Below are 22,741 nucleotides of genomic sequence, written 5' to 3' on the forward strand. Positions count from 1 at the left end.
AGGAATTCTCCCTGCTTTGTGGAGCACTTATTAAAGCGGTCTGAAGAAAATAAATTCAACAACCATGAGAAATAATTCCCTTTATCACAGAGTGGGAGTGATGTGGTTGCAATAGAAGTTGGACGACTGAGGTATCTGTAAGGTGTATTGCCATGTTTTCTGATGTTAGACACAATTGATATCAATAAACTGTTTTGCACTAAACTGCCAAGCTGATACTGTCGACCGACAACATCCTAGGTAAGTGTAAAATCATTTATATTTATATTTTTTGTTAACTATCCCTTTAAACTCCAAGAGAACAAGTTATAACAGATCTACCAGAGCGGTGTATGGAAGTATTATGGCCAGGTGGTTGATTCATTTTCATCCTGGAAACGAGCTGACACAAACACGATGACTGCCAAGGTATGATAAAATACTTTTTTAATACATTTGTGTACTCCATATAACAAAACTCATATTGGTTTAATACTGGTCTGTGACGTTAAACTTTACAGTAAAAACCAGTCACTGAAAAGAATGGTATTTTCATGATAAATCGCATAATCATAAATGGCCAATAGTGTTACATTTTTTGGGTACACATTTGAGAAAACATACAAAATTAAGTATTTATTTAAACTATTAAACTAAGTCTTTATTTAAACTATTTGTATCCCTGTCTCTCCGTGCTCAGTGTCTGTCTCAGGGCTGACTGTCTCAGGGCTGCTGTTGGAGCAGGGTGAGGTGGTTGTGTTGTAGCGTGCGCAGCTCCGTGAGTCTCCCCAACAGGCGAGCGAAGCGCTGGGCTCCCTGAGGGCCCTGGGCTCCACACCAGGCTCCGCACACCCTGGACAGCAGCTCCAGGATCAGCTCCTGTAAGCTCTCCACACACGCAACCGCTCGCAGCGACGCTTCGTCTGCTAACAGAGATACAGTAGATGACAGAACGACATATATGAGTTTGTCATCACTATCTGGGCAAGCTAGAGGAGATATTTAGACACTCTTGGAGGAAAATGATAAGTAAATAAAAAGTGTCTTTATTAATAAAAAAGTATTGTGTTATATGTATTAAAAATGTATTAATAAATACATTTTGCTTTTCATACAGTAATATGTCAGGCATAGAGAGCCAATCACCTGAGCATAGCAGTACCGTAGCAGTGAGCAGGGCATATTCAGCCTCTGTCACCCCCAATGCTGCCATGCTGTGGAAGAAGTTGATCACCGGTCCTAGCAGGTCCTCATTGATTCCTGCACACAGACACACTAGCTAAGACACACAATTGAAGAATAGAGTAAAAACACACCATTTCCTTTTTTGCCCCACTGCAACACTTCATTCTAACTTCTTTGAAGGTTTTAGTTCACTATTTTGAAGTTTTAGCATATTTTCGACTTACGTGTTTTGGTTTCATCCAAACCATTTTTAATAAGTTGTTTAGCTGGTTATTTAGCAATGTCCAGATTCTCCGGGCTAGTATATTTTTTTGCCTGTATCAATGCTAGTGGAAAATAAGCTAAAATGTTTTTTAAAAATCCGTTGAACCTCTCTTCAAATAGTATTACAAATAAAGCTCGTAAGATGGGATACTATGGTGGTGTATATACTGTATCTAATAAGGACAGTGTGCCTTACCTGAGTTTACAGGGCCAGTCCCACTATGAATGTTTTCCTTGGACTCCAAGGTTTTCAGCCAATGATGAGTTGAGATGTTGAAAGGCTGTAGTTCTTGTAAAATAAGGGGGAAGAAATGATTAGCTCTATGTCATAATCGGCTCGGATCCATTTTCATCCCTATCCTCTACCTCTTCGGTATGCTGAAATGGAGCCAGGCCAAATGACTCAGACACCCACAATCCTCATGGTGGTGTAGTGGTGTCAGTACCTGGACTACAGGCTGCCGGGTTTTGGGTGAACTGCTGCGCTGAGAGCAGAAACATGACCTCCACAGAGGAACTAGAGAGGAGGGTGCTCTGGTCCGAGCAGTTCAGGAGCTCAAAGCCTACACGGACACCAGACGCTAGATTAGTTAATACTGCTGGAGGTCATTCAGAAGCAGCGGGGCCACAGAGAGAAGAAAGAGGGTTTTTTTTAAATCTGAAAACATATGGTAGCTGAAAGAAAAATGATGTATGCTTACCAGGTATTTGCTTTCCATTTGACCTGTTTAGTTCTTTCATATCAGTGCAGAAACAAGAAAGGAGAGGAAGCTGATGTACGAGATGAGGCCCAACTCACCAGGTACACTCTTGGCAAACTGCAGCAGCCTCTGAGAGGGAGGGGAGGCCACGTCCATTAGTCTGTCTCCACCATCCTCTGTACAAGTCCACTCAAACACCTGCAGAAAAAACTGCCTGAATAAGCTCTCAATGAGATGGGAACACATCTTTAAATCTCAATCCACGGACAACAGAATGACTATTCTAATCAGCAACCCACCCTACAGTGTACAGTGTACTGCGCCCTGTACTGCCGAAGAGCCTCCACCATCCTGTCCAGCACATGATTCTGTTCTCTTGACAGATTTGCAGACACCACCTGTCACGGAAGGAAATGCATCACCAACAGATCAGTTGATTGCTGAGTGGAATGATCATTCTGAAACAGACTTGGAGTATAAGTAGGGTTCGTACTACAGGACGCCCCCATAAGAAATAATTCACAAGTGTTTCAGGCTACTGATGGAGCATTCCAAAGACATATGCATTGACCAATAAAATTATCTGATTGTCCAAAAATGTGATCTTGGACATGCTGATGGTCCAAGAACTTAAACTGGATGTCCAAGAAAGTAATATGGGAGAGGGCCACTTATGAACCAAAGTAAGTGAACTTGGGGTCTGAGGAAGAGATCCGGGTACTCCAGTGGTGCAATCCATTCGACAAGATGATCATCCAAAGGTCTGTAACTATTTAGACGCTTGGATATTTGCTTTGGACAAATATTATGATCTTGGGGTATCTTTCAAAAACAGCAAGCTACAATGTCTTCCCCATTCATAATATTCAAGAAAGTTAACCAAAACACTTAAGGTTAGAAAACTAGATGAGAAAGTTTGAATGGAGGAGAGGAGAAAGGGATGTACCTGTCCTGGCAGCCTGCTGGTGGAGCTGACGCTCCTGCTTTCCATGTTCTCCTCCTCCTCAGGCCCTCCTCCTCTGTGCTTGGCTCCCTTCCTCAGCCTCTTGGACTGGCACTGCACCTCCGTCAGCAGACCTGGCAACACAACTGCCTCTGTCAGACTCACATAGGCAATTATCTTTCATTTATTTGTCTTTTATTTAACTGGGGAGATGTATTGAGATATAGCACATTTTTGCAAGGGATCCACGTCCAAGGTATTTTGGTTGTCTTAGCAATGACAAATGTTTAAGTCCGCCTGGCTTTAAATTGGATATTTGGTCACTGGTCATGATTCTTGATCTTATTGCTATCGGACTTTGTCTTTATTCACATCACTTTCAGTTCAAAATAGTTCAAATATCCTTACTGTCACACCTTGATCTGTTTCACCTGTCTTGTGCTTGTCTCCACCCCCCTCCGGGTGTTGCCCATTTTCCCCATTATCCCCTGTGCATTTATGCCTGTGTTTTCTGTTTGTCTGTTGCCAGTTCGTCTTGCCTCGTCAAGCCTACCAGCGTGTATTCCCGTACTCATGTTTCTCTTTTGACCACTCTGCTTGCCCTGACCCTGCCTGCCCTGACCCTGCCTGCCCTGACCCTGCCTGCCCTGACCCTGCCTGCCCTGACCCTGCCTGCCCTGATCCTGACTGCCCTGACTCTGCCCTGACCCTGCCTGCCCAGACCCTGCCCTGATCCTGACTGCCCTGACCCTGCCTGCCCTGACCCTGCCTGCCCTGACACTGCCTGCCCTGACACTGCCTGCCCTGACCTTGCCCTGACCCTGCCTGCCTGCCCTGACCCTGCCTGCCCTGATCCTGCCTGCCCTGACCCTGGCTGCCCTGACCCTACCTGCCCTGCCCTGACCCTGCCTGCCCTGACCCTGCCTGCCCTGATCCTGACTGCCCTGACCCTGCCCTGACCCTGCCTGCCCTGACCCTGCCTGCCTGCCCTGACCCTGCCCTGATCCTGACCCTGCCTGCCCTGACCCTGCCTGCCCTGCCCTGACCCTGCCTGCCCTGACCCTGCCTGCCCTGACCCTGCCCTGATCCTGACCCTGCCCTGACCCTGCCTGCCCTGATCCTGACTGCCCTGACCCTGCGTGCCCTGACACTGCCTGCCCTGACCCTGCCTGCCCTGACCCTGCCCTGACCCTGCCTGCCTGCCCTGACCCTGCCTGCCCTGATCCTGCCTGCCCTGACCCTGCCTGCCCTGACCCTGCCTGCCCTGACCCTGCCTGCCTGCCGTTCTGTACCTTACTGACTCTGCCCTGGATTACCAACCTCTGCCTGCACTTGACCTGTCGTCCGCCTGTCCCCTGTTTTGTTAATAAACATCTGTGATTCAAACTGTCTGCATCTGGGTCTTATCCTGAGTTCTGATACCTACAGGCATTTTGTTATAGTACGTTCCACTCACATTCGTCTAGCATGCCCACAGCACGACATTTCCTCAGGCGGCAGTCCTGGCACTTCCTCCGCATGTACATATCCATCTCACAGCCTCCGCCACTTTTACACCGGTACACTGCTTTCTTTGTCACACTCCTTCGGAAAAAACCTGAAGCACAGGAGTACAGTAATGACAGATTATGATATGGGTTTGAGTAGCAACCACCTCTAGTTGGGGTCCATTTCAATTAAAGTTAATCCAGATAAAGATTTTCCCATTCAAATTAGAAACACATATTCAGACAGAATCAGAAATAGCAGGCTCTATGACAAAACTTTCAGATTGACCCTCCCAAATATTGTTGTAAACTTTGATTAAACACTGCCTCCCCTACCTTTGCAGCCTTCACAGGTGAGGGCATTGTAATGGTAGCCAGAGGCTTTGTCTCCACACACCACACAAAGCTCATCCAGGCCCCTCACCCGCCCTCCAGGGCCCAGCCTGGTCCTCTTGACCAGGTGCAGACCTCCGCCACCCCCCTTCCCCAGGCCTCCACACTGGGGCTCCGGGCTGGGCTCACAGGGAGCCTCCAGGCAGTGGGGGCCGTAGGGGTGGGTGTAGGGTGGGTGGCATGGCTGGGAGGACGGTGGTTCGTAGACAGAGAATTGCAGGTTGACGGGGCTGTACTGCTGTTGGCTGAAGGCTAGGCCCTGTAGGTCTGGCTCCTGGAAAGAGTAGCCCAAAGGGTCCCCCAGCACATCTGTGTGATGGGATAACAACACAAAATTAATTAAGTGTTTTTGTCCTGGTCACTCCAGTTAAGTTTATGTGCACCACAGGAGTGGATTTGGGAACGTCTAATGGCTAGCCTAGAGGGTCCACCGGCACATATTACTAAATAAATGCATTTTTCTACCAGAGCCATTATTACTGTCAAACTGGTTTTTAAGTCAAAGTGCATCAAAAGAATGTGTTCCTTGTCCACAATCTTACGTGTCTTTTATTTGTCCTGTGGGGCGTAATAAAAAAACGTCAGAGCAAGACCTTGTGAACCAGTTTGGACTGTGGAAACAGGATGCAGCTGAGAGGTTACAGCGTTGTTTATGAATTTGATATTTTTTATAGAGTTTTATTCAGTGTTTTATGGCCGTGTAGATTGGTGTTTGACTGAATGTTCTGTGAGCGTAGCGGGGTGGCCGGTGGATCTGTGAACGTTTTGTTACTTCAAGCCCCACGTCCACAGAGGGAACATGTGTCGCCCCTGGCAGCTCTTCTGAAGCACATCTGCATTATAAGGAGAAGAGCTGGTCACAGATCAGCCCTAAATCAGTCACTCTGATCAGAAAGATCCTCTTCCATAACCTGAGTCTCTTGGCATTTTATTAGTTCAGAAAAGAACTGAAAAAGTGAGAGGTTTCTTCTTTTAAACACAAAAACATTGAATGATTATGACCAACTGTCACATCCTGACCAGTAAAGGGGTTATTTGTTCTTATTAGTTTGGTCAGGACGTGGCAGGGGGTATTTGTTTTATGTGGTTCAGGGTGTGTTTGAGTATGTGTTAATGTAGAGGGGTATTTGATTTATTAGTCCGGGGTTTTTTGGTTAGTTCTATGTTGTTAGTTCTGTCTGTGCTAGGGTATTGTATTTCTATGTTTAGGTATGGGGATTGGGGCCTTCAATTGGAGGCAGCTGTCTATCGTTGCCTCTGATTGAAGGTCCTATATTTAGGAGTGTGTTTGTTTTGGGAATTGTGGGAGATTGTTTCTTGTATTGCTGTGTGTTGCCTACAAGACTGTTTTGTCGTCAGTTTATCGCTTTTCATGTTTGTTTTGGATAAATAAAAATGAGCATTCACGTACCCGCTGCGCCTTGGTCCATCTATTACGACGACCGTGACAGAATCTCCCACCAAACACGGACCAAGCAGCGGAGGAGGGAGCAGCAACAGATGGACTGTCGGGAGTCATGGACCTGGGAGGAGATTAAAGCCGGAGTGGGCCCATGGAGGACGGCGAAAGAGGACCGGGAATGTTACAGGGGAACACGGTTGGCGTTCAAACCGGAGAGGCAGCCCCAATAATTTTTTTGGGGGAGGCACACGGGTAGTTTGGCTGGGCGAGGATTAAGCCCCAAGCCAAATCCCCGTGCTTTTGTTAAGCAACCTTTGACTGGACAGGTCCCCTGCTTCGGGTTAATGCGTACTGTGGCGAGGCCAAGTATCTTTAGGTCGGTGTGCGCAGTGCCAGCGCCCCGCATTTGCCAGGGGGAATTGGGCACCCAGCCAGTACGGGCGGTGCCAGTCCTGCACTCGAGACCGCCAGTGCGCCTACAGTCCAGTGTATCCTGCTCCTCGCACTAGCCCTGAGGTGCGTGTGTGTCTTCAGCCTGGCACATCCAGTACCAGCACCATGCACCAGGCTTCCAGTGCGTCAGCCCAGTCCAACTCGTCCTGTTCCTGCTCCTCGCACTAGCCCTGAGGTGCGTGTTTCCAGTCTGGCACATCCAGAACCAGCACCACGCACCAGGCTTCCAGTGCGTCAGCCCAGTCCAACTCATCCTGTTCCTGCTCCTCGCACTAGCCTTGGGATGCGTGTCCCTAGTCTGGTACCTCCACTACCAGCACCACGCACTAGGCTTCCAGTGCGTCAGCCCAGTCCAGTACGTCCTGTTCCCGCTCCTCGCACTAGCCTTGGGGTGCGTGTCCCTAGCCTGATGCCTCCAGTACCAGCCCCACGCACTAGGCTTCCAGTGCATCAGCCCAGTCCAGTACGTCCTGTTCCTGCTCCCCGCACTAGCCCTGAGGTGCGTGTCACCAGTCTGGTACCTCCACTACCAGCCCCACGCATCAGGCTTCCAGTGCGTCAGCCCAGTCCCGAGCTTCCGACGACAGTGCCTCGTCCAGAGTGCCCGGTAACAGTGCCTTGTCCAGAACTTCCGGCAACAGTGCCTCGTCCAGAACTTCCGGCAACAGTATATCGTCCAGAACTTCCGGCAACAGTGCCTCATCCAGAACTTCCGGCAACAGTGCCTCGTCCAGAGTGTCCGGCAACAGTGCCTCGTCCAGACTGTCCGGAACCAAGAGAGACGGCCCACTGTCCGGAACCAGGAGAGACGGCCCACTGTCCGGAACCAGGAGAGACGGCCCACTGTCCGGAACCAGGAGAGACGGCCCACTGTCCGGAACCAGGAGAGACGGCCCACTGTCCAGAACCAAGAGAGACGGCCCACTGTCCGGAGCTCCCAGAGTCGTCCTACAGTCCGGAGCTCCCAGAGTCGTCCTACAGTCCGGAGCTCCCAGAGTCCAGTCCAGGGTCTAGAGTGAATGGCCTCAGGCAGAGGTATTCAGTGGGGGTGGATTGGTCAGGTAGGGGACTAAGGCCTGAGCCTGAGCCACCTCCACTGTAGGAGGGTTGGGGAGGGGGGGTGTAGCACGGGAGCCGTCGGTGATGGCAGCCACCCTCCCTTCCCTCCCTTTAGTAAGGGGTTGATTTTTGTAGTTTTTTTTTTGTCAGGTGCATCCGGGGTGTGCACCTTTGGGGGGGGGGGGGGGGGGGGGGGGGTACTGTCACATCCTGACCAGTAAAGGGGTTATTTGTTCTTATTAGTTTAGTCAGGACGTGGCAGGGGGTATTTGTTTTATGTGGTTCAGGGTGTGTTTGAGTATGTGTTCATGTAGAGGGGTATTTGATCTATTAGTCCGGGGATTTTTGCTTAGTTCTATGTTGTTAGTTCTGTCTGTGCTAGGGTATTGTATTTCTATGTTTAGGTATGGGGATTGGGGCCTTCAATTGGAGGCAGCTGTCTATCGTTGCCTCTGATTGAAGGTCCTATATTTAGGAGTGTGTTTGTTTTGGGAATTGTGGGAGATTGTTTCTTGTATTGCTGTGTGTTGCCTACAAGACTGTTTTGTCGTCAGTTTATCGCTTTTCGTGTTTGTTTTGGATAAATAAAAATGAGCATTCACGTACCCGCCGCGCCTCGGTCCATCTATTACAACAACCGTGACACCAACAATGACTAGAAGTTCCATCCTTTCTCAAAATGCATCAATACTAGGGGTTGTACACGTTACACTGTACTCAGGCACACTTCGAGTGTTTTCTTACCATATAAGCATGGATATTCGTCCACAACTCTGATGCCCTGACATGGACTGAATACCACAGTGACTTCTAGAGTCCAACCTCTGACCTATGACCCCTAATTTCTGAATCCCAAAACTCACCCCATCCTCAACCACAACCTTCCTCACCCCTCTTCTAGAACCTTGACTCTCTAGCCTTTCTCTCTCTCTCTCTCTCTCTCTCTCTCTCTCTCTCTCTCTCTCTCTCTCTCCACTTTTCTAACTCTCTCCACTTTTCTAACTCATTCCGTCTCTCCCAGATGTTTCCTGTCCTGGTGAGAATGGAGGCCAATACTGAGCTTTTGCTTGTGTGACAACGCTGTGGTGAGCTCTGTTAGTAAACCGTTTCAGCACTGTGTAAACACCCGGATCGCCCTCCTTCCCACGCACACTAACACTACCCCCCATCATGCAGCTTGTCATATCCCATCCATCCAGCTAGGAGAGGAGAGGACAACAATGTGAAGAAAGAAGCCTCATAGTTCGGATTAGGCCATAACTCTCCACTGCAACCATTATAAATAGCCCCTCTTTCCAATGACATTTTTTTGTTAGCTAACATCCTGTGTATTGGAAAAAATACATTAAATAGTACCATTAAATAGTTATTTTCTAAATGTATAAGGTTAGACCCACATTATGTATCCCTACAAGTCTCCCTTTCTAATCTGCAGGCCCTACGGCACTAAACATTTGAACAAAAAAGCAACACACAAACTAAAGCAGAACAAAGCAAGCATAAACATGTGGAATATAAATGTCTAATCATGACATTTTGATTCAATTAGGTCATCACCATACAATTACAGGGTATGTATCAAGATAAATTGTGTTTGGATCAGCATACCATAGTATTGCAGACAATTTATAACCCCTAAAAAATCTGACTAGATTATTTTAGTATAATTGCAGACAGTCCAGATCAAGAGTCGCTCACCGTAGTACTGCAGAGGCTCGGAAATGCCGTATCCATCAAAGGCGGAGAGGTAACCACCGGCAGACATGGTCATCTCCGACTCACTCCACTCTCTCATCTGGACAGCTGATCCACAGTCAGTTCTTAGGAACACCCGCTTAATCTATCAACACACACACAGGGAACCACACATCTGAGGAATCTGCAACTCTCCAAACATTTTATATCCACGCTGACGACAGGTCTCCTCAGTCTCCTAGCTGTGATATCATTGCCTATTTTAAGCTACCCTCTATGATGCAAAACTAAAGGTTACTGTTGTCCACTGTGGAGGCGTGCAGCTGAAGTCTGTGGCAATGGGATGGATCTCTGCTCCTCTGAGAGGAATCACGGGGAGACAAGGGACAGCGATGAGAGTATGAGAAGAAGAGAGAGATGGGACTCATGTCCAAACAGCTGCCCCGGCTGAATGTTCAGAGGGAAGAGAAAGGTCTTGTCAGATGGGGGCCTGTCCCTGGTGAGGAGCTCAGGTTTGGCCTGGGTGGATCCAACCCCACTATGGAACAACAGGGACCCAATAATCACCCACTTGAGCGTGTGTGTGTCATAGGAGAGGAGATCACAGAGTTGGATCAATGATTTAGCTGTAGCTGATAACTCACTGCTATTTTGTCTCTGTACCAACAAAACTTGACATGACCAGTGGTCAATCTTTGTAATATTTCTTCTATTTTCCATAAACATCCTGATAACTTTAATACTCTTCCCCATCTACACTACACAGTATACTATTACTATGCTGTAGTTACTCTCCCTGGGTGGGTAGTGTGTGTGTGTGGGTGTGCACGCGCGGGCATATGCATGTTTGTTTGTATGAGTGTGTATGTGTATTAGTGTATGTGTGAGCATGTGTGTGTATACACTACCATTCAAAAGTTTGGGGTCACTTAGAAATGTCCTTGTTTTTGAAAGAAAAGCACATTTTTTGTCCATTAAAATAACATAAAATTGATCAGAAATACAGTGTAGACATTGTTAATGTTGTAAATGACTATTGTAGCTGGAAACGGCCTTTAATGGAATATCTACATAGGCGTACAGAGGCCCAGTATCAGCAACCATCACTCCTGTGTTCCAATGGCACGTTGTGTTAGCTAATCCAAGTTTATCATTTTAAAAGGCTAACTGATCATTAGAAAACCCTTTTGCAATTATGTTAGCACAGCTGAAAACTGTTGTTCTGATTAAAGAAGCAATAAAACTGGCCTTCTTAAGACTAGTTGAGCATTTGTGGGTTCGATTACAGACTCAAAATGTCCAGAAACAAAGACTCATCAGTCTATTCTTGTTCTGAGAAATGAAGGCTATTCCATGCGAGGAAATGCCAAGAAACGGAAGATCTCGTACAACGCTGTGTACTACTCCTTTCACAGAACAGCGCAAACTGGCACTAACCAGAATAGAAAGAGGAGTGGGAGGCCCCGGTACACAACTGAGCAAGAGGACAAGTACATTAGAGTGTCTAGTTTGAGAAACAGATGCCTCACAAGTCCTCAACTGGGAGCTTCATTAAATAGTTGATGTTGAGACACCAGTCTCAACGTCAACAGTGAAGAGGCGACTCCGGGATGCTGGCCTTCTAGGCAGAGTTGCAAAGAAAAAGCCATATCTCAGACTGGCCAATAAAAATAAAAGATTAAGATGGGAAAAAGTACACAGACACTGGACAGAGGAACTCTGCCTAGAAGGCCAGCATGCCGGAGTCACCTCTTCACTGTTGACGTTGAGACTGGTGTTTTGCAGGTACTATTTAATGAAGCTTTGGAGCCCCCAGGGCATTTATGCCACTGCTTTGTTTGTATTGCAGTTAATATTTGACGCTGGGCAGATTTAGAGTTTGGGGGACTTGGATGCCCCTCCAGTTGATTGAGTTGAGTTGAGCCCTGATGAGAGAGAGAGAGAGAGAGAGAGAGAGACCCTAGATTTGCCCTTACCTCTCCCTGATTGGGTTTGACATGCAGTTTGATTCTAGAGAACTTATGGTATCCTTCCCACCCTCACCGCATTCCTAAACTGTCTCATTACACTGGCCTGTGCGTGAACCAAGCCGAGCAACAAGCAGCATGTAATTTAATTAGACTTTATCTATCCCACTTGTTGAGCATCTGTGCTGAGCAAGCAGTGCAAATGAGAAGGTACACCGTATGTAGGATGCATACAGTATATGCACACACGCATAACATGAAGTGATAAAAGTAATAATAGTTCGGTGACTAATTAGTTACAGATATAGTATCCTAATTTGATCACTCTGTTCTCGCTGCGAATTTTCCTGCGTCGCAGGACATTCAAATGAGCCTTGTGATTTACATAAATTAATTGAAAGCCATCAGTTCTCTTTCTCTCCCGCTTGCCCAAACGCTAAAGCACCAGACAGAATAAATGTCCTACTACTGTAGGTACTACTGAGACATTCAAACGTACAAAAATGTATCTGAAAGGCAGCCCTACATATCAACAATCATTGTTTTATATATACTGAATAAAAAAATGTATGAACGTGTAAAGTGTTGGTCCCATATTTCATGAGCTGAAATAAAAAACCCTAGAAATGTTCCATACACACAAAAAGCTTATTTCTCTCAAATGGTGTGCACAAATTTGTTTATATCCCTGTTTGTGAGCATTTCTCATTTGCCAAGATAATCCATCCACCTGACTGGTATGGCATATCAAGGATCTGATTAAACAGCATGATCATTATACAGGTGCACCTTGTGCTGGGGACAATAAAAGGCCACTCTAAAATGTACAGTTTTGTCACACAACACAATGCCACAGATGTCTCAAGTTTTGAGGCAGCGTGGAGTTGGTATGTTGACTGCAGGAATGTCCACCAGAGAGGTTGCCAGAGAATTTAAAGAATTTGTTAATTTCTTTACCATAAGCTGTCTCAAATGTCGTTTTAGAGAATTTGGCAATACATCCAACCGGCCTCACATCCGCAGACCACATGTAACCACGCCAGCCCAGGACCTCCACATCCTGCTTCTTCACCTGCGGGAGTGTCTGTGACCAGCCACTCAGACATCTGATGAAACTGTGGGTTTGCACAACTGAAGAATTTCTGCACAAACCGTCAGGAACCATCTCAGGGAAACTCATCTGCATACTCTACGTCCTCACCAGGGTTTGACCTGACTGCAGTTCGGCATCGTAACCGACTTCAGTCGGCAAATGCTCACCTTCAATGGCCACTGGCACACCGGAGAAGTGTGCTTTTCACAGATGAATCCCGGTTTAAACTGTACCAGGCAGATGGCGTTGAGTGGGCAAGTGGTTTGCTGATGTCAACATTGTGAACAGAATGCCCCATGGTGGCGGGGGGGGGGTTATTTTATGGGCAGGCATAAGCTTTGGACAACGAACACAATTGCAATTTATCTATGGCAATTTGAATACACACAGATACCGTGACGAGATCCTGAGGCCCATTGTTGTGCCATTCATCTGCCGCCATCAACTCATGTTTCAGCAAGATCATGCATGACCCCATGTCGCAAGGATCTGTACACAATCCCTGGAAGCTGAAAATGTCCCAGTTCTTCCATGGCCTGCATACTCACCAGATATTGTCACCCACTGAGCATGTTTGGGATGCTTTGGATCGCCTTGTACGACAGTGTGTTCCAGTTCACCCAAATATCCAGCAAGGAGATGTGTCGCGCTGCATGAGGGAAATGATGGCCACACCAGACACTGACTGGTTTTCTAATCCACGCCCCTATTTGTTTTGTAAGGTACAGTTGAAGTCGGAAGTTTACATACACTCATGTTGGAGTCATTAAAACTATTTTTTCAACCACTCCACAAATTTCTTGTAACCAAACTATAGTTTTGGCAAGTCGGTTAGGACATCTACTTTATACATGACACAAGTCATTTTTCCAACAATTGTTTACAGACAGATTATTTCACTTATAATTCACTGTATCACAATTTCAGTGGGTCAGAAGTTTACATACACTAAGTTGACTGTGCCTTAAACAGCTTGGAAAATTCCAGAAAATGATGTCATGGCTTTAGAAGCTTCTGATAGGCAAATTGACATCATTTGAGTTAATTGGAGGTGTACCTGTGGATGTATTTCAAGGCCTACCTTCAAACTCAGTGCCTCTTTGCTTGACATCATGGGAAAATCAAAAGAAATCAGTCAAGACTTCAGAAAAAAAAACTGTAGACCTCCACAAGTCTGGTTCATCCTTGGGAGCAATTTACAAACGCCTGAAGGTACCACGTTCATCTGTACAAACAATAGTACGCAAGTATAAACACCATGGGACCACGCAGCCGTATACCACTCAGGAAGGAGACGCGTTCTGTCTCCAAGAGATGAATGTACTTTGGTGCGAAAAGTGCAAATCAATCCCAGAACAACAGCAAAGGACCTTGTGAAGATGCTGGAGGAAACAGGTACAAAAGTATTTTTATCCACAGTAAAACGAGTCCAATATCTACATAACCTGAAAGGCTGCTCAGCAAGGAAGAAGCCACTGCTCCAAAACTGCCATAAAAAGCCAGACTACGGTTTGCAACTACACATGGGCACAAAGATCCTAGTTTTTGGAGAAGTGTCCTCTGGTCTGATGAAACAAAAATAGAACTGTTTGCCATAATGACCATCGTTATGTTTGGAGGAAAAAGGAGGAGGCTTGCAAGCCAAAGAACACCATCCCAACTGTGAAGCACGGGTGTGGCAGCATCATGTTGTGGGGGTGCTTTGCTGCAGGAGGGACTGGTGCACTTCACAAAATAGATGGCATCATGAGGAAAGAAAATTATGTGGATGTATTGAAGCAACATCTCAAGACATCAGTCAGGAAGTTAAAGCTTGGTCACAAATGGGTCTTCCAAATGGACAACAACACCAAGCATACTTCCAAAGTTGTGGCAAAATGGCTTAAGGGCAACAAAGTCAAGGTACTGGAGTGGCCATCACAAAGCCCTGACCTCAATCCTATAGAACATTTGCTGGCAGAACTGAAAAGCGTGTGCGAGCAAGGAGGCCTACAAACCTGACTCAGTTACAACAGCTCTGTCAGGAGGAATGGGCCTAAAATCACCCAACTTATTGTGGGATGGTTGTGGAAGGCTACCTGAAATGTTTGACCCAAGTTCAACAATTTAAAGGCAATGCTACCAAATACTAATTGAGTGTATGTAAACTTCTGACCCACTGGGAATGTGATGAAAAAATAAAAAATTAAAGCTGAAATAATAATTATCTCTACTATTATTCTGACATTTCACATTCTTAAAATAAAGTGGTGATCCTAACTAACCTAAGACAGGGAATTTTTACTAGGATTAAATGTCAGGAATTGTGAAGAACTGAGTTTAAATATATTTGGCTAAGGTGTATGTAAACTTCCAACTTCAACTGTATCTATAACCAACATATGCATATCTGTATTCCCAGTAAATCCATAGATTAGGGCCTAATTTATTTATTTAAATTGACTAATTTCCTTATATGAACTGTAACTCAGTAAAATCTTTGAAATTGTTGCAAGTTGCGTTTATATTTTTGTTCAGTGTAGTTTAATAACACAAGATAGATTTTAGTCTCCACTATGAAGTACAAGTGTATCCTGAACTATAGCTTACTGTAGCCTATCAAAACTAATTTCGTTTTAGAAATTATCACTTTTTAGAATCAAATCCTGCTGCAGGACTATTTTACTCCTGCGACGAAACTGGTCAAATTAAGATCCGACACCTGTATGTTTCACTAACTCCTGCTCAGGCATGCAGTCCTCTGTTCTTCACTAATGGTTTCCAGTATACTGTAACTGTGCCAAACTCATAATTCCCAATGAGCTGAACCTTCAATGAGGGCTGTCTGGAAAGAGGTGGCAACCCCAGGTTGGGGAGTGGTCTAAATCATTTTGGATATAGATGAATATGCCACACTGTGTTGTGCATCAAACATGACACTAAAGTCTCCTGTAAAGTGAAAGATATTGAGAGGACGAGGTGAAAGAGCAATCAACAGAGGAGGATGCTCTAAACAGGTCCATACTGTAGAGTTTGGAGAAATGGGCGCAAACCTGACTATTGGTGGATTCTGGATGATTCAAAAACATTTATGTATAAAAGCTTTGATGATGCTCAGAAAAACAGACCCTCTATATTGATCGTCTCTGTTACAGTAACTCGCAATTTCTCTCCATAGCTCCCAATAAAGCAACTTCACATTAACATTGTGTCAACTTTGGATCCATCTAATATCCCTTCATCTGATACCTAGGAACAACCGACTAAGGTCCCCAATGTAGAGAAATCCCAAATACACTATGTCATTATTACATTTATCTGATTCCTCTTTGTCATTGTAAAAGTAAATTAACAAATCCCAGGAAAGACTTCTGTTGTTATGTTCCTCTGTCATTTGTATTGTTACATTAGTCATGTCCTCACATATCCGGCAAAACAAGCCCTTGATATCCATCATACTGCAGGATAACGGAGGGAACGACTGCGTGCACATTCATTCCTTTTTCCCATCATATTTAGTGATGGGGACAATTTATTGGAGTGTATACATGTGGCCATGGATCTCCTAGTCTGGCCTAGTTGTCACTTTGTTGGACAAGGGCCTGAGCATGTTGCACATCCCCAAGGGAAGATTTTTGGAGGAGGAGGAGGATGCGGAGGTGAAGGAGGAGGAGAAGGAGAAGGAGGAGGGTAGGGTAAGGGTGAGCTTAAAATATTTACCCTTGATTCACAAAAAAATGTGGACTGAAGGCAGTAAGCACACAATAAATCTATTTCTCTTTCTTTCATTCAGCATGTCCCCCTGCTTGTCTATTTATCGCTGCACACTGTTTGCTGGTAGCCTGATTCAGATAGCACAGTGTTTACTGATTCAAACAGGAAACTTACGTTAGATTAGAGTGGCCTTGCAGTGAGGGCCAGTAGATGGATTTGTGGGTAAAGTCCAGTGCTACATTTGAGGGGTCAGTGTGTGTGTGTGTGTGTGTGTGTGTGTGTGTGTGTGTGTGTGTGTGTGTGTGTGTGTGTGTGTGTGTGTGTGTGTGTGTGTGTGTGTGTGTGTGTGTGTGTGTGTGTGTGTGTGTGTGTGTGTGTGTGTGTATTACTAACATAATTACTAACATAATATTCACAATTAAAATCTTTGATATCTTTGATTTTAATTGTGGGCACTATTGTCGCTTTAGAAAACTTGAGCTAGCACAACTGCAGGTTTCAGAAAATGCTTCTCTCTCAAATGGATTCCACAGAATCAAGATTTTGGTTTCCCCCCTACATACTGTAGATGCAAGCTTAACAACTATATTTTCCTTATCCATTACTTGTTTGTAACAGCAGGTCTTAAAAACCTTCATAAATGTGTTAGGCTACTGTTGTCAGGACGGAAAGGACACAGAATCAACTTAAAACACTGGCTCAACACGGTGGCAAAGATATTTTTTAACGTCCAAGTGCAACCACCCAAACCTCTGTAACCTGTCCAATGTCAGTTCCTTCTTGCATGCATCACTAATGTGTAAAAATAAACATAAAACTAATTTTAAAAAACAGTAAACTTAGTTGATTACCCTTCCAAAGCACACTGTTAAAACTTCTAAATCTCTCTGTTAGGCAGTAAGATGCACTATGGCTCCTTAGCACTTCATCTATCAGGTAGCAAGTTTCTCAAGAGAAGTAGGACACCGCTGAGCTTCTTCACATTAACAAGAGAACGCATTCTAGTGGCTTTGGGGAAGATTATGGTCAAACTAAGATTTCCAAATACACAGTCCATAGCAGAGTTTGAATAAAGGTTCATATTAAAATAAGGCTATTACTCTTCATCCAGTAAAATGTATTTAAAATAGTGATATGAACTCACCAGCGGTGGTCTTCTTCCTCGTGTGTTGACTCTTCTGATAGCCTCTTGATTTTTCCTCCCCTTACATTTGTAATGTTGACTGCAGTCCAGCCTCTGACACCCTACACTTGCCAAACATGCACATGCACACGCACACACACACACACACACGCTACACACACTCGCACATACACACACTCACAAGTACAAAGAAGAGTTTTCCCTCTCAAACAAAAGACTGGACACAATATCAGAAACATTGTATGTAGTAGATTAGGGTATTAAATACCATGGATTTCTTTCAAGAAGAGGGGTTCTCAGAGTAAATTTAGCAGAGGTACTGTTTCCAATACAGTAAGTAGGATGTCAATATAGTGTGCAAGGTTATTGACTGTGAAATGTAATGTATGTGATTCTTTCCCCAAACATGATCAGTCATTTATTCAAATGAATAATGCCTGCAAAGAAATATACGCACCTATTACTATGCAGTGATACATAGGCCTCGGTGGGCAAACCTTAGAATTTAGCTCAAGTCGAATCATCACACTGACAAATCTTTCCTGAGAGTGTGCACACCTTGCTTTGGCCTACGGCATGAGGTGATAGCTGAAGTTGTAATTGCTACCTCCCTCAATGAATTGCATTGTGTGAAATTAGAGAGCATAGAGGGATGTAAATGAAGTATGTGGAGCACCATAATGAAGAACGGAGGGGAAAGTGGATGTGATGGTGTGGGCCATGGCCCTGCAGTGAGAAAGAGCAGGCTCATTAAGACATTCCCAGCATTGTGTGTTTATAAACAGCTTCTTGTTCATCCCGGTGATGGATGATGGCCCGCTATCTCTGGCTTTTCCTGCTGCCCTCCGTAAGAAGCCTGGGACTGCCTAGGAACACAACCTCAGTTTCACAACCGACGACGACTACACGCACACATACTCCTACTCCCTCAATGTCACTGTACGATATCAGCCCCCCACACAGTTCATCTTCTCAATGAACCCATCGTGATAGTTTTGTTCTGACCTTTCCTTCCTCTCTGGGTGGGCCCTCAATGTCACTTATATGTGTGTGTATGTGTGTGAGAGGGAAAACGTGTGTGTGTGTGTGTGCGTGTGTGCGAGTGAGCGAGTGAGTGAGTGAGTGAGTGAGTGAGTGAGTGAGTGAGTGAGTGAGTGAGTGAGTGAGTGAGTGAGTGAGTGAGTGAGTGAGTGAGAGGAGGGTTTCCCGGGGTCCGAATTCCATCGCTCGTTTTCTTCACTAACATGACAGTATAAGAATACCTCCACTAATGAAGAGAAACAACATAGCTGTGTATTCCAGGAACATTAGCTCCAGTGACAGGTCTACCAGGCTCCCCCAGGGTCTACCAGAGTGTGGAGTGGAAAGGTCAGAGGTCAGGAATAGGGCCTGATCTGCACGTGACATGATTAATTAAGGTTGAGTGTACATGGGATAAAGTCAAGGTTACAGTTGGATAAATATGGTGAAATATATAATACCAGAGCCATATATATAGAGAGAGAGTTCGGCAATGTTAGCGCATTCATTCTCTAAATGTTGGTGATGTGAAAATACGAGATTTAAGCCCGAGAGGCAGCCCCAATAATTTTTTTTGGGGGGGGGCACACGGATAGTTTGGCTGGGCCAGGGTTAAGCCCCAAGCCAACTCCCCATGCTTACCGGAGGCAGCATGTTACTGGTCAGGCCCCGTGCTATGGGGTGATGCGCACGGTGTCGAGGCCGAGCATTCACAGGCCGGTGTATGCGGTGCCAGCGCCCGCATTTGCCAGGGGGAAGCGGGCATCCAGCCAGTAAGGGTGGTGCCAGTACTGCGCTCGAGACCGCCAGTGCGCCTTCACGGCCTAGTGTATCCTGTTCCCGCTCCTCGCACCAGCCCTGAGGTGCGTGTATCCAGTCTGGCGTCTCCAAAGCCAGCACCACGCACCAGGCCTTCAGTGCGTCAACCCAGTCCAACTCGTCCTGTTCCTACTCCTCGCACTAGCCTTGGGGTGCGTGTCTCCAGTCTGGTACCTCCAGTACCAGCCCCACGCATCAGGCCTTCCGACAACAGTGCCTCGTCCAGAGTGTCCGGCGACGGTGCCTCGTCCAGAGTGTCCGGCGACGGTGCCTCGTCCAGAGTGTCCGGCGACGGTGCCTCGTCCAGAGTGTCCGGCGACGGTGCCTCGTCCAGAGTGTCCGGTGACGGTGCCCCGTCCAGAGCGTCCGGCGACGGTGCCCCGTAGAGAGACGGCCCACAGTCCGGAACCGAGAGAGTCGGCCCTACAGTCCGGAGCTCCCAGAGTCGGCCCTACAGTCCGGAGCTCCCAGAGTCGGCCCTACAGTCCGGAGCTCCCAGAGTCGGCCCTACAGTTCGAGGTCTACAGCGACGCGCTTCAGCCCGAGGTCTACAGTGACGCGCTTCAGCCCGAGGTATTCAGCGGGGGTGGACTGGTTAGGTGGGGGACTAAGGCCAGAGCCTGAGCCACCTCCACAGTAGGAGGATTGGGGAGGGGGGGTGTAGCACGGGAACCGTCGGTGACGGTTGCCACCCTCCCTTCCCTCCCTTTAGTTTGGGGGGTTTATTTTTGTGGTTAGTTTTCGTGAGGTGCATCCGGGGTCTGCACCTTTGAGGGGGGGTACTGTCACGTCCTGACCAGGAAAGGGGTTATTTGTTATTGTAGTTTGGTCAGGACGTGGCAGGGGGTGTTTGTTTTATGTGGTTCGGTTTGTTGGTATATGTGTTTATGTAGAGGGGTGTTTGTTTAGAGTATTCCGGGGTTTTTGGTTATGTTCTATGTTTGTATTTCTATGCTCTATCTATGTTGTGTATTTCTTTGTGTTGGCCTGGTATGGCTCTCAATCAGGAACAGCTGTATATCGGTGTTGCTGATTGGGAGTCATACTTATGTAGCCATGTTTTCACCTGTCCTTTGTGGGAAGTTGTTTTTGCATTGCTGTGTTTAGCCTGCAAGACTGTTTGTCGTTCATTTGTTTTCTTGTTTTTCTTTATGTGTTCAATAAAAGTTACAGCAGCGAATTTAACAGACATTTTTATTGATTAGCATTTTGGATCATGTGTATCCAAGTCTCTACTTTGTAGTGGTGTCAACAAATTGCATACAGTGGCTTCCGAAAGTATTCACCCCCTTTGCATTTTTACTATTTTGTTGCCTTACACCTGGAATTAAAATAGATTTTTGGGGGGTTTGTATCATTTGATTTACACAACATGCCTTCCACTTTGAAGATGCAAAATATGTTTTATTGTGAAACAAAAAACAAATAAGACAAAAAAACAGAAAACTTGAGCGTGCATAACCATTCACCCCCAAAAGTCAATACTTTGTAGAGCCACCTTTTGTAGCAATTACAGTTGCAAGTCTCTTGGGGTGTGTCTCTATAAGCTTGGCACATCTAGCCACTGGGATTTTTGCCCATTCTTCAAGACAAACCTGCTCCAGCTCCTTCGAGTTGGATGGGTTCCGCTGGTGTACAACAATCTTTAAGTCATACCACAGATTCTCAATTGGATTGAGGTCTGGGCTTAAACCACTCGAGTGTTGCTTTAGCAGTATGCTTAGGATCATTGTCCTGCTGGAAGATAAACCTCCGTCCCAGTCTCAAATCTCTGGAAGACTGAAACAGGTTTCCCTCAAGAATTTCCCTGTATTTAGCGCCATCCATCATTTCTTCAATTCTGACCAGTTTCCCAGTTCCTACCGATGAAAAACATTCCCACAGCATGATGCTGCCACCACCATGCTTCACTGTGGGGATGGTGTTCTCGGGGTGATGAGAGGTGTTGGGATTGCGCCAGACATTGCGTTTTCCTTGATGGCCAAAAAGCTTAATTTTAGTCTCATCTGTCCAGAGTACCTTCTTCCATATGTTTGAGGAGTCTCCCACATGCCTTTTGCCTTTTTTTTCTGGCCACTCTTCTGTAAAGCTCAGCTCTGTGGAGTGTACGGCTTAAAATTATCATATGAACAGAGACTCCAATCTCCGCTGTGGAGCTTTGCAGCTCCTTCAGGGTTATATTTGGTGTCTTTGTTGCCTCTCTGAGTTTTAGTGGGCGGCCCTCTCTTGGCAGGTTTGTTGTGTTGCCATATTCTTTCCATTTCTGAATAATGGATTTAATAGGCTCTGTGGGATGTTCAAACTTTCAAATATTTTTTTATAACCCAACCCTGATCTGTACTTCTCCACAACTTTGTTCCTAACCTGTTTGGAGAGCTCCTTGGTCTTCATGGCGCCGCTTGCTTTGTGGTGCCCCTTGCTTAGTGGTGTTGCAGACTTTGGGGCCTTTCAGAACAGGTGTATTTTTGAATTTTTGAAACAAGTAATTTTTTCATTTCACTTCACCAATTTGGACTATTTTGACTATGTCCATTACATGAAATCCAAATAAAAATCAATTTAAATGACAGGTTGTAATACAACAAAATAGGAAAAACGCCAAGGGGGATGAATACTTTTCCAAGGCACTGTATATGCTTTCAATGGACACCTTCATAGGTTTTAAAAACTATCAGAAATAAACAGAGCAACACAGAAGTGTCAATTATCACTTAGCAATGGATATGGAGGAGAAAGTGGTGCTCTCGGAACGTTCAGACAGAAACTGCATTGGCACAACTATATGCAGTACATTCTGAAAGTATTCAGACCCCTTGACTATTTCCACATTTTGTTGCGTTACAGCTTTATTCTAAAATGGATGCAATCATTTTTTCTCCTCATCAAACTACACACAATATCCCATAACGACAAAGAGAAAACAGTTTTTTAGAAATGTTTGCAAATTTATAAAAAATAAAATACAGAAATATCTGATTTACATAAGTATTCACACTACTGAGTCAATACTTTGTAGAAGCACCTTTGGCAGCGATTTCAGCTGTGAGTATTTTTGGGTAAGTCTCTAAGAGCTTTCCACTCCTGGATATTGCAACATTTGCCCATTATTCTTTAAAAAATTCTTCAAGATCTGGCAAATTGGTTGTTGATCATTGCTAGACAACCCTTTTCTGGTCTTGCCCTAGATTTTCTTGGCCACTCGGGAGCATTCACTGTCTTCTTGGTAAGCAACTCCAGTGTAGATTTGGCGTTGTGATTTGGAGTATTGTCCTGCTGAAAGGTAAATGCATCTCCCAGAGTCTGGTGGAAAGCAGACTGAACAAGGTTTTCCTTTAGGATTTTGTTTGTACTTCGCTCCATTCCTTTCTTTTTTTAGTTCTGAAAAACTCCCCAGTCCTTAATGATTACATGCATACCCATAACATGATGCAGCCACCACCATGC

At 45.5% G+C, this 22,741-nt stretch overlaps 1 protein-coding gene across 4 annotated transcripts; it reads right to left on the minus strand.

Annotated features, from left to right (window-relative positions):
* Nucleotides 1-409: 409 nt before the first annotated feature.
* Nucleotides 410-17,564, minus strand: nr1h4 (nuclear receptor subfamily 1, group H, member 4). 4 transcript variants are annotated; one of them, XM_014145656.3, is made up of 11 exons: nt 17,459-17,564; nt 9,565-9,706; nt 4,896-5,261; nt 4,529-4,669; nt 3,076-3,206; nt 2,429-2,527; nt 2,228-2,327; nt 1,875-1,991; nt 1,625-1,717; nt 1,126-1,239; nt 410-902 (listed from the first exon to the last, which is right to left on the minus strand). In XM_014145656.3, exons 2-11 carry the CDS (start codon nt 9,659-9,661, stop codon nt 703-705), a joined length of 1,458 nt encoding a protein of 485 aa, XP_014001131.1. In that variant the 5' UTR covers nt 9,662-9,706; nt 17,459-17,564; the 3' UTR covers nt 410-702.
* Nucleotides 17,565-22,741: the final 5,177 nt, after the last annotated feature.

This window comes from Salmo salar, chromosome 15 (genome assembly GCF_965601325.2).
Source record: "Salmo salar chromosome 15, fSalSal1, whole genome shotgun sequence".
NCBI classification, from domain to species: domain Eukaryota; kingdom Metazoa; phylum Chordata; class Actinopteri; order Salmoniformes; family Salmonidae; genus Salmo; species Salmo salar.

What these genes read in the sequence shown, in the direction of transcription:
- nr1h4 (XM_014145656.3), bottom strand. Translation starts at nt 9,661, where the DNA reads ATGAGAGAGTGGAGTGAGTCGGAGATGACCATGTCTGCCGGTGGTTAC. An exon ending in CGAGCCTCTGCAGTACTACG is followed by an intron (nt 5,262 to 9,564) that starts GTGAGCGACTCT and finishes CCCATCACACAG; the next exon opens with ATGTGCTGGGGGACCCTTTG. An exon ending in TACGGTACTGCTATGCTCAG is followed by an intron (nt 903 to 1,125) that starts GTGATTGGCTCT and finishes CTCTGTTAGCAG; the next exon opens with ACGAAGCGTCGCTGCGAGCG.